Source organism: Jaculus jaculus, chromosome 2, assembly GCF_020740685.1.
Source record: "Jaculus jaculus isolate mJacJac1 chromosome 2, mJacJac1.mat.Y.cur, whole genome shotgun sequence".
NCBI lineage: Eukaryota > Metazoa > Chordata > Mammalia > Rodentia > Dipodidae > Jaculus > Jaculus jaculus.
The window spans coordinates 1,082,317-1,100,743 of record NC_059103.1 but is presented as its reverse complement, the minus strand read 5'-3'; the positions used below and the strand labels follow the sequence as shown (position 1 = coordinate 1,100,743).

At 48.9% G+C, this 18,427-nt stretch overlaps 1 protein-coding gene across 8 annotated transcripts in view; it reads left to right on the top strand.

The window, feature by feature from the left end:
- Positions 1–18,427, top strand: part of Iqce (IQ motif containing E) — a 53,118-nt gene that overhangs the window by 16,179 nt on the left and 18,512 nt on the right. For all 8 annotated transcript variants that reach the window (XM_045143690.1, XM_045143695.1, XM_045143691.1 and 5 more), the window contains 7 exons: positions 633–682; positions 4,303–4,466; positions 5,774–5,829; positions 6,890–7,089; positions 9,554–9,658; positions 11,896–11,986; positions 16,713–16,886. In XM_045143690.1, coding sequence (XP_044999625.1) covers positions 633–682; positions 4,303–4,466; positions 5,774–5,829; positions 6,890–7,089; positions 9,554–9,658; positions 11,896–11,986; positions 16,713–16,886 — 840 coding nt within the window. The remainder of the gene's footprint in view (positions 1–632; positions 683–4,302; positions 4,467–5,773; positions 5,830–6,889; positions 7,090–9,553; positions 9,659–11,895; positions 11,987–16,712; positions 16,887–18,427) is intronic.

Genomic DNA, 18,427 nt, shown 5'->3' with positions numbered 1-18,427 from the left:
AGAGAATGGGTATACCAGAGCCTTTAGCCACTGTAAAAAAAAAAAAAAATTCAGACATGTGCACCACCTTGTGCATCTGGCTTATGTGGGTTCTGGGGAGTTGAACCTGGTCCTTAGGCTTCACAGGCAAGCACCTTGACTGCTAACCCATCTCTCCAGCCCCTATATAATGTATTTTGATCACAATCCTTTCCCATTATCTCCTCTTGTCCTCCTCCCCAGCCCCCTTGCACTAAACCCCCTTCTACTTGTGTGTGTGTGAGAGTGTGTGTGTATGTGCACGCGCGTGTGTGTGTGTGTCCCACCAAATTTAATTAGGGTCACTTGCATGAGCATGGGTGGAGGGTTATTTACCATAGCACGTGCAACTTATCAGTGACTCCACCACTGCAGAAAATGTCTTCCACTCCCCCAGAAATCATTTACTGCCAGTAACTCCTCCTGGAGTGATGGGAGCCTCCTACCCCTCCACCATCCATGCTGAGGGGCCTCATTTTGTGTGTCTTGGGCAGATAATGACAGTTGCTTGAGGGCAATGACCTCCCGTCCTCTGGCTCTTTCACTCTTCCCCTCTTCTTCAGTGCTCCCTGAAGCTCTGCTGTATTTAATACCCTCTCATCTGGTGCTTGCAGATCCACCGCCTGCAGACCCTCCTGGCGAGCCCGGAAGCCACAGCAAAGAAGTGCGTTCAGGTTTGAGCCCGTTTTGTGCGCTGTCCTCGCGCTGCTGAACACGTGGTGGTCCTTTCCTGCCATGGCTTCACCCACCCTTAGCTTAGTGCTCATCACATGTTGATGGGCACATTGACCCCTGTCCACCTGTGGTGTTCACAGCCTCATTTTTCTGCCAGTTGACACTGCTCCATGAGTGTGCTCTGCAGACTCCATGGCCATTTCCAGCTTGGAACTGGGAAACTCTGGTGCTCACAGTACATGTGCCCGGGTTCTTTGTGCTGACTTGGAGTTTTCCCTAAGAAGCTAGACATTTACCATGTAAATTTCTCCTATCTTTTCTCACATGATATGATGCCAGGTTGTCAGCTAATTTTAAGAGCACTGTCCCTTAGTTTTTGTTTTTTTTTTTGTTTTTCGAGGTAGGGTTTCAATCTAGCTCAGGCTGATCTGGAATTCATTATGTAGTCTCAGGGTGGCTTCGAATTCATGGTGATCCTCCTACCTCTGTCTCCCAAGTGCTGGGATTAAAGGTGTGCACCACCATGCCCGGCCAGGACTGTCCCTTAGAATAGATCTGTCTACACCGCAGGCCTCTCTGTAGGCAAACTGCCAACACTTGGGGAGTGTCTACACTGCCAAGGACGGAAGTCCCATTTCCCCTTGTGGCTCAGCACAGGAGCTGGGCAGCATTCTCTTCAAAGGTTAGCTAGAGTGGGGGTTTAGCTGTGTGGCAAAGCACTTGCCTAGCATGTATGATTCCCTGGGTTCGATCTCCATTGTCACATGCACACATACATGCACACACAAAGAAGGCCAGGTGATACATGCAATCGCAGTCGGTTCTGTGATTCTCAGTGAAGGGACATTGATTGTTCTGTGAAGTCTTCGTGGAGAATAGATTCATAAATACAGAGCCACTGCTGCTTGAGGTGGGGGAGGGTCTTAGGTTCCCTCATTCTCTGGTCAGGTTTTTCCCAGTAACAGTGATCAGTCAAAACCTGGCTTTAAAAAAAATTTTTGTTTATTTTTATTTATTTATTTGAGAGGGACAGACAGACAGAGAAAGAAGGAGAGATAGAATGGGTGCGCCAGGGCCTCCAGCCACTGCAAACGAATTCCAGACGTGTGCGCCTCCTTGTGCATCTGCTAACGTGGGTCCTGGGGAATCGAGCCTCGAACCGGGGTCCTTAGACTTCACAGGCAAGCGCTTAACCACTAAGCCATCTCTCCAGCCCCAAAACCTGGCTTTGTGCGTGTTTCTCTGTAGAGACATGCAATACACATTTTTGCTTCATTTGCAAACCCAACAGTGGCACATCTCATGCCTGAGCCACCCATCACACTATCCTCCAGCAGGTGCACTGTGGTCTTAGGAGCACTAGAGGGCGCTCAGCACTGTGCTATTTGGGATGCTTTTCCCTCTTTTTTTGTTTCTTCTATTTTATTCATTTTTGAGACAAGATTTAGCTCGAGTTGGCCTTGAACACACTCTGTGTGTGTGTGTATAGATATGGTGCTGACTAACCCAAGGTGTCACACATGCTAGGCAAACACTCTACCGACTGAGCTACATCCCCAGCCCCTTGTAGGGCCACTGGTTTACAGTGCAGTCACCAACGCAGAACACAAAAAGGTGAACTGAGCCGGTGGTGGCACACGCCTTTAATCCCAGCACTTGGGAGGCAGAGGGAGAAGGATTGCTGAGAGTTCGAGGCCACCCTGAGACTACATAGTGAATTCCAGGTCAGCCTGGGCTAGAGTGAAACCCTACCTTAGAAAACCAAAAAAAAAAGGGGGGGTGAAACAGGGCTGGGCATAACCCTGTCAAACCTGGAGATTGAGGCAGGAAGATCATGGGTGCTAGGCAGCCTGTGCTATATATTGAACTCTGTCTTCAAAAAAAGGAGGTTAGGGTGCAGTTCAGTAGGTAGAGTGCTTGCCGAGGGCTCAGCACCACACAAACCCAGCATGGTGGCACACACCTGTAAGTGCAGCACTTGGGCAGTGGAGGCAGGAAGGATCAGGAGTTCAAGATCATCCTTGGTGAATTTGAGGCCAACATGGGTTACATGAGACTCTATGTCAAAAAAAGGGTGGGGTGGGCTGGAGAGATGGCTTAGCGGTTAAGCACTTGCCTGTGAAGCCTAAGGACCCCAGTTCGAGGCTCGGTTCCCCAGGTCCCACGTTAGCCAGATGCACAAGGGGGCGCACGCATCTGGAGTTCGTTTGCGGAGGCTGGAGGCCCTGGCGTGCCCATTCTCTCTCTCCCCCTCTATCTGACTTTCTCTCTGTGTCTGTCGCTCTCAAATAAATAAATAAAAAATTAAAAAAAAAAAGGGTGGGGTGGCTGGAAAGGATGATTCCTTTGTTCAGTGCCCACATAGGCCAGATGCACAGGGTGGTACTTGTGTCTGGGGTTCATTTGCAGTGACAAGAGGCCCTGGCATGCTCTCCTCTCTGTGCTTGTAAATAAATAATTTTTTTAAAAAAGGGAATTTAGAGCTGGAGAGATGGCTTAGTAGTTAAGGTACTTTCTTGTAAAGTCTAAGGATCCAGGTTCGATTTCTCAGGACCCATGAAAGCCAGATGCACAAGGTAGCGCATTCGTCTGGAGTTCACTTGCAGTGGCTAAAGGCCCTAGCACGCCCATTCTCTTTCTCTCTTTCTCTCTCTCTTGCCGTCCCTCTCCCCCCCCCTCCCTCCCTCCCTCCCCCCCCTCTATATATATATCTGTTTCTCTCTTTTTTTTTTAATTTTTTTATTATTTATTTATTTGAGAGCGACAGACACAGAGAGAAAGACAGATAGAGGGAGAGAGAGAGAGAATGGGCGCGCCAGGGCTTCCAGCCTCTGCAAATGAACTCCAGACGCGTGCGCCCCCTTGTGCATCTGGCTAACGTGGGACCTGGGGAAGCGAGCCTCGAACCGGGGTCCTTAGGCTTCACAGGCAAGCGCTTAACCGCTAAGCCATCTCTCCAGCCCTCTGTTTCTCTCTTGCAAATAAAAAAAAATTGTTTGTTTTTTGAGGTAAGGTCTCGTTCTAGTTCAGGCTGACCTGGAATTCACTATGTAGTCTCAGGGTGGCCTCAAACTCATGATGATCCTTCTACCTCTGCCTCCTGAGTGCTGGGATTAAAAGGTGTGAGCCCCCATGCCTGGCAATATTTTTTTAAGGGAATTGTTAACCACCTGGAGGATACCATCTTATCACATGGGAATGGCTCAGTGGCATATGTGAGGTCCTGGGTTCAATCTCTAACATGGATAAAGAAATACATTTACCCATATGGGGTTTCCATTAGCTTATCTCGTGTTCAGTATTAGTATTCTTTATTAGATTGTGAATACTCATCTATACAAGTCACTTGGAGCTCAGAAGCAGGCAGTGATCTGCTGTCCCCTCTTTTTTTATTTTTATCTTTTGGCTTTTCAAGGTAGGGTTTCAATCTAGCTCAGGCTGACCTGGAATTCACTATGTAGTCTCAGGCTAGACTCAAACTCAAGTGATCCTCCTACCTCTGCCTCCTAAATTCTGGGATTAAAGGTATGCACCACCACGCCCTGCCTGACCCCTCTTTTGAGGCACTTGCTAAGCGCAACCCTCAGCTTGGGGTTTGCTTGTTTCCAGACCTCCCATGGAGAAGAAGCTGGGCATGAAGAGACAGAAGAAGATGGGCAACGCGCTGCTGAACTTGACCCGGAGTGTCCAGGAGCTGACGGAGGAGAACCAGAGCCTGAAGGAGGACCTGGACCGGGTGCTGAGCAACTCTCCCACCATCTTCAAAATTAAGGGTATCTTCCCACAGACCACTTACAGAGGGAGACACAGAACAAGAGGTCATGTCTTGTTCTGTGGCAGAAGATAGGCGGAGGCTGCCATGGGGTGTCATGCCTCAGGCTGGCATTTATAACCCTCCTCTCAACCATGGTTTGCAACCACAAAGACCCCAGCTCACGGCCCCAGAGCAGAGAGGGGCACTGGTGCAGGTGTTCCACACTTGTTTTGGGAGAATGTGTGCGGCTGGGCCCGCAGTTGTGGTGAAAGGTGAATCAGTTTTGGATATTCTCGAAGGTGGAGCCTGCAAGAAATGCAGAGATTACAGAGCTAGGGAGATGGCTCAGTCAGTAAAATGCTTGTCTCATAAGCATGAGGACATGAGTTCAATCCCAAGCACCCATATAACATGCCAGGCATTACAGCACATGCCTGTATTACCAGTGCTGGAGAGGCAGAGATGGGATTCCCTGGACTTACTGGCCAGTAAGTTCTGGGATGAGGAAGAAACTGTCTCAGAGAATAAGGTGGAAAACAACTGAGGAAGACCCCCAGTGTTGACCTCTTGCCTTCCCGCACATGCACCCTCACATGTACCACACCACACACACATACGAACATGCATACACATATACATGCACTACATACACACACACAAAAATAAATGCAGAGACAGGTAGAGCCTGTAAGATCCTCTCCAAGTCTTTTTGCTTTGCTTTGCTGCGCTGGGAATGGAGACCATGTCCTCACCTGAGCTAGGACAGTGCTCAACCTCGGAGCTGCACCCCATCCCCAGGCTTGTTTCAGGGGAGGGGCAGGAGCAGGTCTGGGAAGGCAAGTGTAGGACAGGTTCAGGCCTGTGCGGAAGAACTGGATGTGCTAGTCCCTTGGCCAAGTGAGGATGTCCTGTGTGGTGGGCAGCAGAGGAGCAGGGCCGAGTCCTAAGCCTGTGGCATTCACAAGGTTGGGAGGTGAGGGCCAGCTGGCAAGGCAGTATGAAAGCCAGGCCTGAGGGTGGCCTGAAATGGGTGGAAGGAGGAGGGAGCAGCCATGCTAGGTGGCCCGGAGTGAGGAGTAAGAATCAAACCGGTTTAGCAAAGTAACATTCCTTAGTGACCCTGGCAGGCACTGTCTTGTTGGCAAGGGGGACAAAGAAGGAAGGCTTCATGCTCAGACACTTGGAGGCCTGGGTTATCAGTGACCCTATAAACAGCTAGAGAAGCCCTAGTGCAAGCATCTGCCTCATGGAGTCTCGTGGCTTTCCTGCCAAGAGCCCATACCTGGCTAAAGGGACGTCTCAGTGCAAACTTCTTGTTTTCATTAGGCTATGTGGACTGGAGCAAGCCGCGCCTGCTGAGGCGCATTGCCGAACTGGAAAAGGTAAGTGCGCCTGATGCCTCAGCACTCAGGACCTGCCCGTGCCCGAGGACAGCTGCTATCTGTTGCAGTGGAAATAACAGAGTAAAGCACATCACTGAACACATACTGGGCTTAGCCAGCAGACAGCATCAAATACAAACAGGAAGGAAGATTTCTTGCAGGTCTGGGCAAAACTTGGGATAGTGTCAGTCATGGCCCTCATCTTACAGAAGGCTAAGGCACGGCCATGCATGCAGCACCCATCACTGGACTTCCTGTAGCTATGGTGCCTGCTATCTAACCAGTGTGTGCACTTACCTGCCAGTCTCAAGCCCTGCCTCCTGTGTAATACTTGAACTCGCAGAGATCTGCAAGCCTGGAAGGTTAGCATTTCCTCACACCCCTCCAGGAGGCATCTGATCCTGGGCCCTCTGTGCTGCTCGTTAGATTCATGAGCTAGAGTTCTCCGTTTGACAAAGTGAAATCCAAGGGCAAATGTTTTCAGTAAGTTCACATATTGACAAAGCAGGAAGTGAAAGAAGCTTGTATGCGTGGGAATATTACACAAGTAAAGCTTGCTGAATAAAATGCAGAGAACATAGACAGGTTTGGAAGCCAATGGGAAAGGCCCAGGAAGATAGGGCTACTTGGCTGGTAGAACTGGAACAGCTTAAGACCCAAAGCCAAAACTGACTGGGTCGGGAAAGGCCCTTGCTTGCAAAACCTGCCAACACAGGTTCAACTTCCTAGTACCCACATAAAGCTGAACACAAAAAGTGCTATAAGTGTCTGGCATTCATTTGCAGTGACTAGAGACCCTGGCATGCCCAAATGCATCATAAATATGTCCCACACACAAATAAGTTAAATTTTTTTTAAGTGAGAGGGTTAGAAATCTTGCCTGCCTTCCCTGTGGCCTTCTTGCTGTCCAGTTGGTGGTTTTTGACTCAGGCCCTGTCCCTCCACCCGGATGCACTCTGATTTTGGCGTGTCAGGAAGTACAGCTTCCCTGTAGACTGGACTGGGTGACTCGCGTCCATAACAAAGCTTCTCTGTCTAACAAATGCCTGATCTCCTCCAGAAAATAAGTTCCATGGAGAACCCAAAGGTACCGACATCCGAGCAGAGCAAGTTGAATCCCCTGGCCCACTCCTCATCTAATATCTCAGTGAACATGCAGTCCAGAGGGGACCAGCCTGAGGACCAGGAGCACCTCCAAGAGGCCCTGAAGAGCCTGAGAGGGGAGCAGAGCACGCTTCAGGCACAGCTGCTGGAGAAAGAGTAGGTGTCCCCAGGCTCTCTCATTTCTAGGCCTGAAGTGCTCAGCCTGCAGCAGTTACGGAATAGATGCTAAGACGGAACACCTTATATGTAGTTGTGACTTGAGAGCTGCCTTATTAAGCCAAGTAGCACACCTGTAATCACAGCAGAATCTCAAGTTCTAGGCTGGCCTGGACTGCATAGCAATGTCTCAAAAAACAAACGTGAGGGCTGGAGAGATGGCTTCGGGGTTAAGGCATTTGCCTGCGAAGCCAAGGGACACAGGTTCAATTCCTCAGAACCCATGTAAGCCAGATACACAAGAGGGCACATGTGTCTGGAGTTCGTTTACAGTGACTAGAGGCCCTAGAGCACCTATTCTCTCTCTGTCTTCTCTCTCTCTCTTGCAAATAAATAAATAAAAGTAAGGGCTACAGCTCAGTGGTAGGGAATGTCCCTGGGAAGCACAAAGTCTTGGGTTTGACTCCCAGCATCACAAAAATGAATAAGTAGGGCTGGAGAGATGGCTTAGTGGTTAAGGCACTTGCCTGCAAAGCCAAAGGAACCAGGTTCAATTCCCCAGAACCTACGTAAGCCAGATGCACAAAAGGGCACATATGTCTGGAGTTTGCAGTGGCTGAAGGCTCTGGCATGCCCATTTTCTCTCTCTCTTTTTTTCCTCATTCTTCCTCTCATTCTCAAATAAATAAATAAAAATAGAAAAATAAGTAAGTAAAGAAAGCTTGCTTTAGCCAGGAATGGTGGCGCACGTTTTTAATCCCAGCACTCAGGAGGCAGAGGTAGGAGGATCACTATGAGTTTGAGGCCACCCCAACATAGTGCTTTCCAGGTCAACCTGGAGCCTACCTTGAAAAACCAGAAAGAAAAAGACTAAGAGATAGTTCAGTTGGTAAAATGCTTCCCTCATCAGAATAAAAACCTGAGTTCAATCCCCAGAACCCATATAAGAAGTAAAAGGCCAGCTGGGCATGGTGGCACACTCTTAGACTTGGAAGGCAGAGGCAGGAAGAATGTCATGGGTTTGAGGCCAGCCTGGAACTATAAAGTGAGGTTCAGGTCAGCCTGGGCTAGAGTGAGACCCTGCCTTGAAAAAAGAAATAAAACACAGTATGATAGCATATATTTGTAATCCCGCTGCTGGGGAGATAGAGATATGGATCCCTGGAGCTTGCTGGCCCAGCCGATGTAGCCTGCTTAGTGAGCTCTAAGCCATGAATGAGCCTGTCTCAAAAGAAGATGAACAGTGCTTCTCCATGTGTACATGCCCTCCCCAGCTCTGGTTTGTAGTCCTGGTATCGGTAGCTCACTGCACACGTGGCCTAGCGCCTGTCTCCTTGCTGCTTTCCTGTGGCTTCTCTAGTTGCAGTCAGCTGGCCAGCCATCTTCCCAGGAGATGTGTATCAGGCTTGCAAGACTGCACTGACAGTAATGTATGAGCCAGGATCATCAGTCACCTGGAGCTGGTTAGGGAATGGGGGACCTCGGGCCCTGCCCACCTGGGAAGCGTGGGACCTCAGGTCTTCTGCCCGCCTCTCCCCCAGCTGTTCGGGAACGCAGAGCCTTACCAGTGTGGTGGTGCGCACCTTTGAGGCCAGCCTGGGCCGAGTGCAAGATTGTCTCAAACACCAAGCCTGAGCTCAGAGGTGCGGTCCTTGCCTGGCAGGTGCACTGCCCTGAGTTCAGTCCCCGGGGCTGTGGGGGAAAAGAACTGCAGGCATGCTGTATTTCCTGACCCTGGGCCCTGTCCTCTGCATGCCGAGACCCCAGGTGACCCGGACACATGGTGACATCTACAAGCTGCTTCCCAAGAGCTGTCTTAGTGTGGGGATAGGAACTGATGGATCCTTTATAAAAAGTAACCTTTCATGGAAAGGTTTTTAAATCAAGCTGGTCATTTTGAAGAGTAAGTCACTTCCGGTGCTGTCTTCAAGCTATCAAGTGACACAACAGCAACCCCTTAAGGAGCCCTCCCTCTTAGGAAAGATTCTGCTGCACACTCCAGGAACATCTCATAAACCTGGAGATTAGTGGAGACCTTGAAAGGTGACATCATGGACAGTAAGTGGCAGGTCTAGGATTCAAACAAAGCTGTCATCCCGGGGCCAAGTTGGTGGATGGAGTGCAGCACGTGGAACCTGAAGCGGTTCTTTTTCAGGGCCCTGCTGTGAAGGGACCCACCCGTGCCCAGGCCAGGCCCGCACCAAGGACGGTGCACTGTCGGTCATGTGCTGCTGTCACAGGAGCACTGCTGTCTCATCTGCCCACAATGTTCCCTCCTAGACAGTGGCATCTGTGACTCAGTCAGGACCCTCAGGGCTGCCCGAGGCCCCATGCCCTTAGCACCTGGGTCCTGTCACAGTCAGCTGTCCTAAGGAAGGGCAGTGACTGATGCATTCTGTGAAGTGTCCTGCTCCACGCTGGCTCTAGATTTAATGACCATGGAAATGTCTGCTTGTTTCCTCAGAGAGGAAATAGAAGAGCTGCGACAGGCCAAGGCTGACCTGGAGAAGGAGCTGGAGACGGCCAGGGTCTGCGAGAGGGAGAGGCACGAGCGAGAGCAGGCTCTGAAGTAAGTGCACCGGGCTTAGTTTTGTTTTAGGTTCTTTGTTTTATTTGTTTAAAATTGTTGGTATAGGGTCTCACTGTGGAGCCTAGACTGGCCTCAAATCCACAATTTTCCTGCCTTAGCCTCCCAGTTGCTGGAATTACAAGCATGGGCCACAACACTTAGCTGCTATGAATTTTACATTTTCCTCCCCCCATCTCCCCTTTTTTTCCTTTCTTTTGACTCTAGGGCCTCAATCTAGTCCAGGCTGTCCTAGACCTCACTCTGGAGCCCAGGCTGGTCCCAAACTCACAGCAGTCTTCCTGCCTCAGGTTCTTGAGTACTGGAACTAAAAGTGTGAATCACCACCTCTGGCTTTACAGCAATTTTGTAAAAAAAAAAAAAAATTTTGACTGGGTGTGGTGGCATACTTGCCTTTAATCCCAGCACTCAGGAGGCAGAGGGAGGAGGATTGCCCTGAGTTCGAGGCCACCCTGAGACTACATAGTGAATTCCAGGTCAGCCTAAACTAGAGCAAGACCCTAGCTTGGACCAAAAAAAAAAAAAAAAAATGTTTATTTTATTTATTTGAAGGTGGGGGGAGATAGGATGGCCACACCAGGGCCTTCTCTGCTGCAAACACACTCCAGACACATGTGACATCTTGTGGGTCCTGGGGAATTGAACCTGGGTCCTTCAGCTTTGCAGGCAAGCATCTTCACTGCTAAGCCATCTCTCCAGCCCTTCCATCAACTTTTTCTTTTTTCGAGGTAGGGGCTCAGTCTAACTCAGGCTGACCTGGAACTCATTATGTTGTCTCCGGATGGCCTTGAACTCATGGATATCCTCCTACCTCAGCCTCCCAAGTGCTGGGGTTAAAGGTGTGAGCCACCATGCCTGGCTCCTTACATCAACTTTAAAGAAAAAATTTTATTTATTTGAGAGAGAAAAAAAACCAGATATATATAGAGAAAATGGGCATACCAGGGCCTTCAGCCACTGCAAACAGACTCCAGATGCATGCACCCACTACCTTATGCATTTGGCTTACATAAGTTCTAGGGAATCAAACCTGGGTCCTTTGGCTTTGCAGACAACCACCTTCACCACAGGCCTATTCTTATTCTCTCTCTGTCTCTCTCTCAAATAAAATAAACTTAAAAAAAAAAAAAGTAAAGCTGGGCATTGTAGCACACACCTTTAATCCCAGCACTTGGGAGGCAGAGATAGGAGGATAGCTGTGAGTTCAAGGCCACCCTGAGATTACCTAGTGAATTTCAGGTTAGCCTGAGCTAAAGTGAGATCCTACCTCGAATAACAGCAACAACAAAAAAAGTAAAAAGTAGTGTGGTGGCTCACACCTATAATCCCAGCATTTAGGAGGCTGAAGTAGGAGAATCACTGAGTTTAAGGCCAGCCAGGGCTATAGAGTTAAATTCCAGGTCAGCCTGGGCTAGTGTGTGAGTTGCTTTAAAAAAATCAACATAGCTAGGCATGGTGGCACATGCCTTTAATCCCAGCACTTGGGAGGCAGAGGTAGGAGGATCACCACTGTGAAACTACATAACGAATTCCAGGTCAGTTTGGGCTAGAGTGAGACTCTATCTCAACAAACCAAAAAGAATCAACAAAAAATGGCTGGAGAGATGTCTCAGTAGTTTCTTCACAAAGCCTGCTGGCCCAGGGTTCAGTCCCCAGCACCCATGAAAAAGCTGGATGTGAGCTGGCACATGTTTCTGTGATCCCAACACACCCGTGACAATGGGAGGTGGTGCCTGGAGAATTCAAAGCTCTAGCCTAGCTAGTCTGACTTTTTGTTGTTGTTTCTTGTTTGTTTGTTTTGTTTTTGCTTTTCAAGGTAGGGTCTCACTGTAGCCCAAACTAACCTGGAACTCACTATGATGTCTCAGGGTGCCTCAAACTCATGGCGATCCTCCTACCTCTGCCTCCCAAGTGTTGGGATTAAAGGTGTGCGCCACCGTGCCCGGGTAGTCTGACATTCTTTTGCAGTCTGGAAGTTCATTTGCAATAGCAAGAGACCCTGTCTCAAAGAAGGTGGAGTACAGATGCCACAGCCCTGCCCTGCTGGGTCTCTCAGCTCAGCTGGCACTTGAGACATCTCTGTCCTGCTGTGGGCTTCCTGGGAGCCACCAATTCCATGGCTTGTCTCCCATCAGTCTCCATGCAGCAGCCCTTCCTGTCCCTGTGACGGCCATTATCCAGTGACAAGTAAAGTATTACCTTTTCTCTTTCTACTGTAGAGAAGAAATTGAAACACTCACCAAGAAGTGTGAGAAACTGGAAGAAGCTAAGAGACAAGAGAGAGATGCTCCCAAAGAAGTGGCTCACGAGGTGCGCACTGTGGGGGGGGGGGGGTAGTTGGGACGGCAGAGCGCACTGCTGGCCCAGGCACTCGCCATCACGTTTAATCCCAGTTTCCCCTGAGTGAGTGTTTCCTGCTACCTTCCCAGGCACTCTGAGACCTAGGCCTTGTGTGCAGGAGCGCCGGGTGCTGAGGGAGCTGAGGTCAGGGATTGGCTTCTCAGCCAGGGCTGGGTCTTAGGCAGTTTGGGTGGCAGAGAAAAGAGCTGCCTTGGTTTCAAGTGCACCAAGGTGTAAGTCAGCACTGCCTGCTAAGGAGGTGAGGCCAGAAAGGAAGGAAGGAGGAACACCCGGGAGGCCCTGTGCCCTGCAGCGTGAAGCCTGTCCACAGCGGGGCATGTCTGCTGCAGCGCATACCCTCCTGATCCTCAGCCCTCCTGCAGCGCCCACTCTGCTTGTCCTCTGGCAATGGATGGCATGTTGAGTGACTGTGTGGAAACTTTCTGGCACCTGTCCCCTTCTCACCCACCCACCTTTTCTTTCGTTTTGAGGTAGGGTTTCCCTGCAGCTCAGGCTGACCTGAAATTCACTATGTAGGCTCAGGGTGGCCTCGAACTCACAGCAATCTTCCTACCTCTGCCTTCCAAGTGCTGGGATTAAAGGTGTGCACCACCATGACTGGCTTTGGTTTAGTTTTTGTAGTACTGGAGATTTAATTTAGGTCTTCCCATGCAAGTGTTCTACTGCTGACCTATAACCCAGCCCCTCACTGGGGGATTGTAGGCAGGAACTCTACCACTGAGCCACACCACAAGCCCCTCACTGGGAGATTCTAGGCAGGAGCTCTACCGCTGAGCCACGCCCCTAGCCCCTCACTGGGGGATTCTAGGCAGGAGCTCTACCACTGAGCCACGCCCACCCCCTCACTGGGGGATTCTAGGCAGGAGCTCTACCACTGAGCCACATCCCCAGCCCCTCACTGGGGGATTCTAGTCAGGAGCTCTACCACTGAGTCACATCCCCAGCCCCTCACTGGGGGATTCTAGGCAGGAGCTCTACTACTGAGCCACGCCCCCAGCCCCTCACTGGGGGATTCTAGGCAGGAGCTCTACCACTGAGCCACGCCCCCAACCCCCTCACTGGGGGATTCTAGGCAGGTGTCCTACCAGTGAGTTACATCCCATCCTACTTTTTTTTTTTTTTTTTTTTTTGAAATAGGGTCTCACTCTAGCCCAGGCTGACCTGGAATTCACTATGTAATTTCAGGGTGGCCTTGAACTCACAGCAATCCTCTTACTTTGGCCTCCTGAGTATGGGACTAAAGGCGTGTGTCACCATCCCTGACCCCCATCCCCCTCTTACTTTTTTTCTTTTTTAAAAATGTTTTTGGCTTATTTTTATGTATTTATTTGAGAGCAACAGACAGAGAGAAAGAGGCAGAGACAGAATGGGCATGCCAGGGCCTCCAGCCACTGCAAACAAACTCCAGATGCATGTGCCACCTCGTGCATCTGGCTAACGTGGGTCCTGGGGCTTCGAACTGGGTCCTAAGGCTTCACAGGCAAGCACTGAACTGCTAAGCCATCTCTCCAGCCCTTTTTTTATTATTAATATTTTATTTATTTGTTTAAGAGACAGAGAGAGAAAATATGAATGTATGCTCCAGGACCTTTTGCTATTGCAAATGAACTTCAGACACATGTGCCCCTTTGTGTACCTGGCTTTACATGGGTACTGGGGAATTGAACCTAGACCAATAGACTTTGCAAGCAAAGTCCTTTAACTGCTGAGCCATCTCTTTAGCCCCTCTCTTTTTTACTTTTTTTTTTTTAAATATGAAGAGGTTTATCTCTTCTTGGATTTCTTTTTTTTTAAATCAATTTATTTATTTGAGAGTGACAGAGAGAGAAAGAGGCAGGTAGAGATAGAGAATGGGCATGCCAGGGCCTCCAGCCACTGCAAATAAACTCCAGAAGCATGCGCCCCCTTGTGCATCTGGCTAACGTGGATCATGGGGAATTGAGCCTCGAACTGGGGTCCTTAGGCTTCATAGGCGAGCACTTAACTGCTAACCCATCTCTCCAGCCCTCTTTTTTACTTTTTTAAAAAATATTTTATTTATTTGAGAGAGGGGGCACTGAGAGAGAGAGAATTGGCACACCAAGACCTCTAGCTATTGCAAATGAACTCCAGGTGCATGTGCCACCTTGTGCATCTGGCTTTATTTGGGTACTAGGGAATCAAACCAGGGTACTTAGGCTTTGCAGGCAAGTGCCTTTCAACCACTAACCCATCTCTCCAGCCTTCATTTTAACCCCCCCACCACCTTTTTTTTTGAGTTAGGATCTTGCTGTAGCTCAGGCTGACCTGGAATTCACTATGTAGTCTCAGGCTGGCCTCGAACTCACAGAGAGCCTCCTACCTCTGCCTCTTGAGTGCTGGGATTAAAGACATGCACCTCTACTCCTGGCTCATTTTACTTTTTTTAAAAATTTATTTATTTATTTATTTATTTGACAGAGAAAGAGAAAGAGAGAGAGAGAGAGAATGGGCACACCAGGGCCTCTAGCCACTGTGAACGAACACCAGATGCATGTGTCCCTTGTGTATCTGGCTAACGTGGGTCCTGGGGAATAAAACCTGGGTCATTTGGCTTTGCAGGCAAACACCTTAACTGCTAAGTCATCCCTCCAGCCTTCGTTTAACTTTTTTTAAAAAATTTTATTTATTTTGAGAGAGAGAGAAGCAGAGAGAGAGAGAGAAAAAAAATGGGCGCACCAGGGCCTTCAGCACCATAAACAAACTCCAGACACGTGCACTCCCTTGGGTGCATGTGCCACATTGTGCACTTGCGTCACTTCCTCTGGTTTACGTGGTACCTGGTGATTCGAACAGGAGTTCTTAGGCTATGCAGGCACGCCTTAATGGCTAAGCATCTCTCCAGCCCTCATTTTACTGTGTATGTGTGTATGATTTTTTGTTTGTTTGTTTGTTTTGAGGTAGAATCTAACTCTAGTTCAGGATGACCTGAAATTCACTGTGTAGCCTCAGGGTGGCATTGAACTCACAGCGATCCTCTTACCTCTGCCTCCTGGGACTAAAGGCGTGTACTACCATGCCAAGCTCATTTTACTTTTTGAGACAGAATTGTACTAAGTTGCCTAGGCTAGCCCTGAAATCGCTGTATAACCCAAGCCAGTCTCAAACTCAAGATCCTTCTGCTTTAAGATTCTTGAGTATTGGGATTACAGGACTGTATTACCGCACCCAGCCATGTGTGGCAGAAATCTGATGTTTCAGTAACACAATAGTAATTCCTGTTTCTTTCTCCCCCCACCCCCACACCCCGAGGTAGGGTCTCACTCCAGCCCAGGCTGACCTGGAATTCACTATGTAGTCTCAGGCTGGCCTCGAACTCACAGAGAGCCTCCTACCTCTGCCTCCCAAGTGCTGGGATTAAAGGCATGCACCACCATGCCTGACTAATTCCTGTTTCTTACTAGTAAAAGCCATACTAGGCTGGGGAGGCTGCTCAGGGTATAAGAGACCCTGCTGCTCAAGCGTGAGGATCTGAGTTTGATCCCCGGCACCCATGGTAAAAACAAAACAAAGCACTGTAAATAGCTTAACTTCAATTCTCCAAATCCCAGTTCCATTGAGCAGTATTAAACTTAAAACAAGGGGATTGGGATAGGGGTGTCTAGAGAGATGGCTCAGCTCTTAAAGGCGCTTGCCTACAAAGCCTAAAGCACCCAGGTTCAAACCTCCAGTACCCACATAAGCCAGATACACAAGGTGGTGCATACATCTGTAGTTTGTTTGCAGTGGTTACAGTCCCTGACATGTCCATTCATTCTCTCTCTCTCTCTCTCTCTCTCTAATAAATAAAATATAAAAAACATTTTTAATAAAAAGGGCTGGGGCTGGGGAGATGGCTTAGCTGTTAAGGTGCATGCCTGTGAAGCCTAAGGACCCAAGCCAATTCTCCAGGTCCCACGTACACCAGATACACATGGCGGCACATGCGTCTGGAGTTCGTTTGCAGTGGCTAGATGTCCTAGCATCTCCATTCTCTCTCTCTCTCTTTCAAATAAATAACTCTTAAAAAGTGGGTGGGGCTGAAGAGTTGGCTTAATGGTTAAGGCACTTGCCTGAAAAGCCTAAGGACCTAGGTTCAATTCCCCAGTACTCACATAAGCCAGCTGCACAAGGTGGTGCATGCATCTGGAGTTCATTTGCAGTGGCTAGAAGCCCTGGTGTGCCCAGTCTCTCCCCCCCCCCCCACATCTCTGCCTCTTTGTTTCTGTTTGTTTGTCTCTCAACTAAATAAATATTTAAAAAAGAACCCCAGGGTTAGGAACATGGCTCATCAGTTATAGCACTTGTTTACAAAGCCTGTTGGCCCAGGGTTCAATTCCTAAGCCCCCACATAAGCCAGACACAAAAAGTGACACAAGCATTTTGTATTTGCAGTGGCAGGAGAGGCCCTTGTGTGCATGCAAGCACACACATACACATTCGTGCGCACACGTGCGTGCACACGCACACACACACACGCTGATCATATGCAAGTAAAGAAATAAAAATATTGAAAAAATAATAAAAGAACCTCTAAAGACTGCCCCCACACCCAGCTCGAACTTCTTTTATTTAGTAGGTCTCTTGTCTGATGACTGTGGATAACCATCCCGCCTGATAATATCCTGGGTAATATCCTGTCCATTGCCTGATGCCAATCTGATTTCATTTCCTGCAGGCCTTTGGAGAACTCCACATGTCTTCCTCCTGCAGTGGGCCATTACAACAAAACTCTCAGCCAGAGTCCAGCAGCAGCGAAGGTGGCTCCAGGCCCACCACTCCCTGCTCTGATGGGAGGAGAGAGGCAGCTGCCAGGACCTTGCAGGCCCGGTGGAAGGCCCACAGGCATAAGGTGGGCTTCCCTGCCCAGTTCCAGCTGCACGAAACTGTCTATGCTCACATCCTCAGTCACCCCATGTGTAGATCACATCTGCTCCAGATACCCATGCCACCCGCCATTCCACTGGTGTGCAGGAAACAGATAACGATGTGTGCCGTACTCAGCTCTCTTGTTTTTCTTCAGTTCAGAACTGGTGTCATCCACATTTAGGGTGGGTGTTCCCTCACAGCCATACCTAGGAGCTGTATCCTCTAGCTGATTCTAGATTCACCAGGACATACATTAATATAATTTAAATTTTTTATATTGACAACTTCCATAATAACAGACAATAAACCATAATAACTCCTCCACCCTCACTCTCTTCACAACCCCACTCTCCACCATATCCCTTCCCCCTCTCAGTCTTTTATTTTGACGTCGTCATCTTTTCCTCCCATTATCCTGGTCTTGTGTAGGTAGTGTCAGGCACTGTTAGGTCATGGATATCCAGGCCATTTTGTGTCTGGAAGAGTGCATTGCAGTCCTATCCTTGACTCTTAGGTTCTTCCTGCTACCACTTCCGCAATGGACCCTGGTCCTTGGAAGGTGTGATAGGGATATTGCAGTGCTGAGCGCTCCTCTGTCACTTCTTCTCTGCACAGTGGTGCCTTTCGAGTTATCCCAGTGGTCACTGCCATCTGAAAAGAGAAGCTTCTCTAACCAAAAGTGAGAGTAGCATTAATAAATGGATAAGTATTTTTGTTATTGTTTTCAAATACTTTATTGGGATCTTTGGAAACCAGGTAGCTGGAAGATAAATATAAGTAAATAAATGTTTTCTACTTTGGGGGGAGGATGATGTCTCAGTATGTTGTCCAGGCTAGTCTTGAACTCACATTCAAGTGATCCTCCAGCTTAGTGGAGTAGCTGAGACAACAGTACCAGCCTCTGCCAACAAAGCCGATGCTGTGTACCTGGTACACATCTGCTGATTTCAGGCCAGCTTTTTGCTTAATAAGTTGGCAGCTGCTCATAGACTAACGAAGGAAATATTAAAATTCTGGGATTAACACAACTCAGATAATGGTCATCCTTTGTGTCTGCAAAATCCATAGCAACCAGGAGAAAGTGCTCACTCTCCACTTGTCACTACCTGTGAAATGGCAGGAGCCATTATATAGGCATTTGTGTCATCCCAGGCACCTGAGGGGAGATTTCAAACCTCAGGCTGCCAGTCCTCATAGGCTATAAAGAGGCACTGCCTGCAGGTGGACTTCAAGAATGAAACATCAGCAGACATCTTCACACTGGGGCCTGCCTATGAGGGTCTGGCACCTGTGCTGGGCTCTGTGCCTCCTCCGCGGTGGCAGCCTCCTCCGCATCTGGCACCCAGTAAGCAACAGGTGCACACTACTGCGCCCACCACATGGAACCAGCAGCATGACTTTATTTAAGCACAGAGCAAGGTAGAGAGATTTTTTGGGCGGGGTGGTAGGCACATTAGGGCCTCTTGCCACTCCAAATGAATTCCAGATGCATGTGCCACTTTGTGTATCTGGCTTTATGTGGGT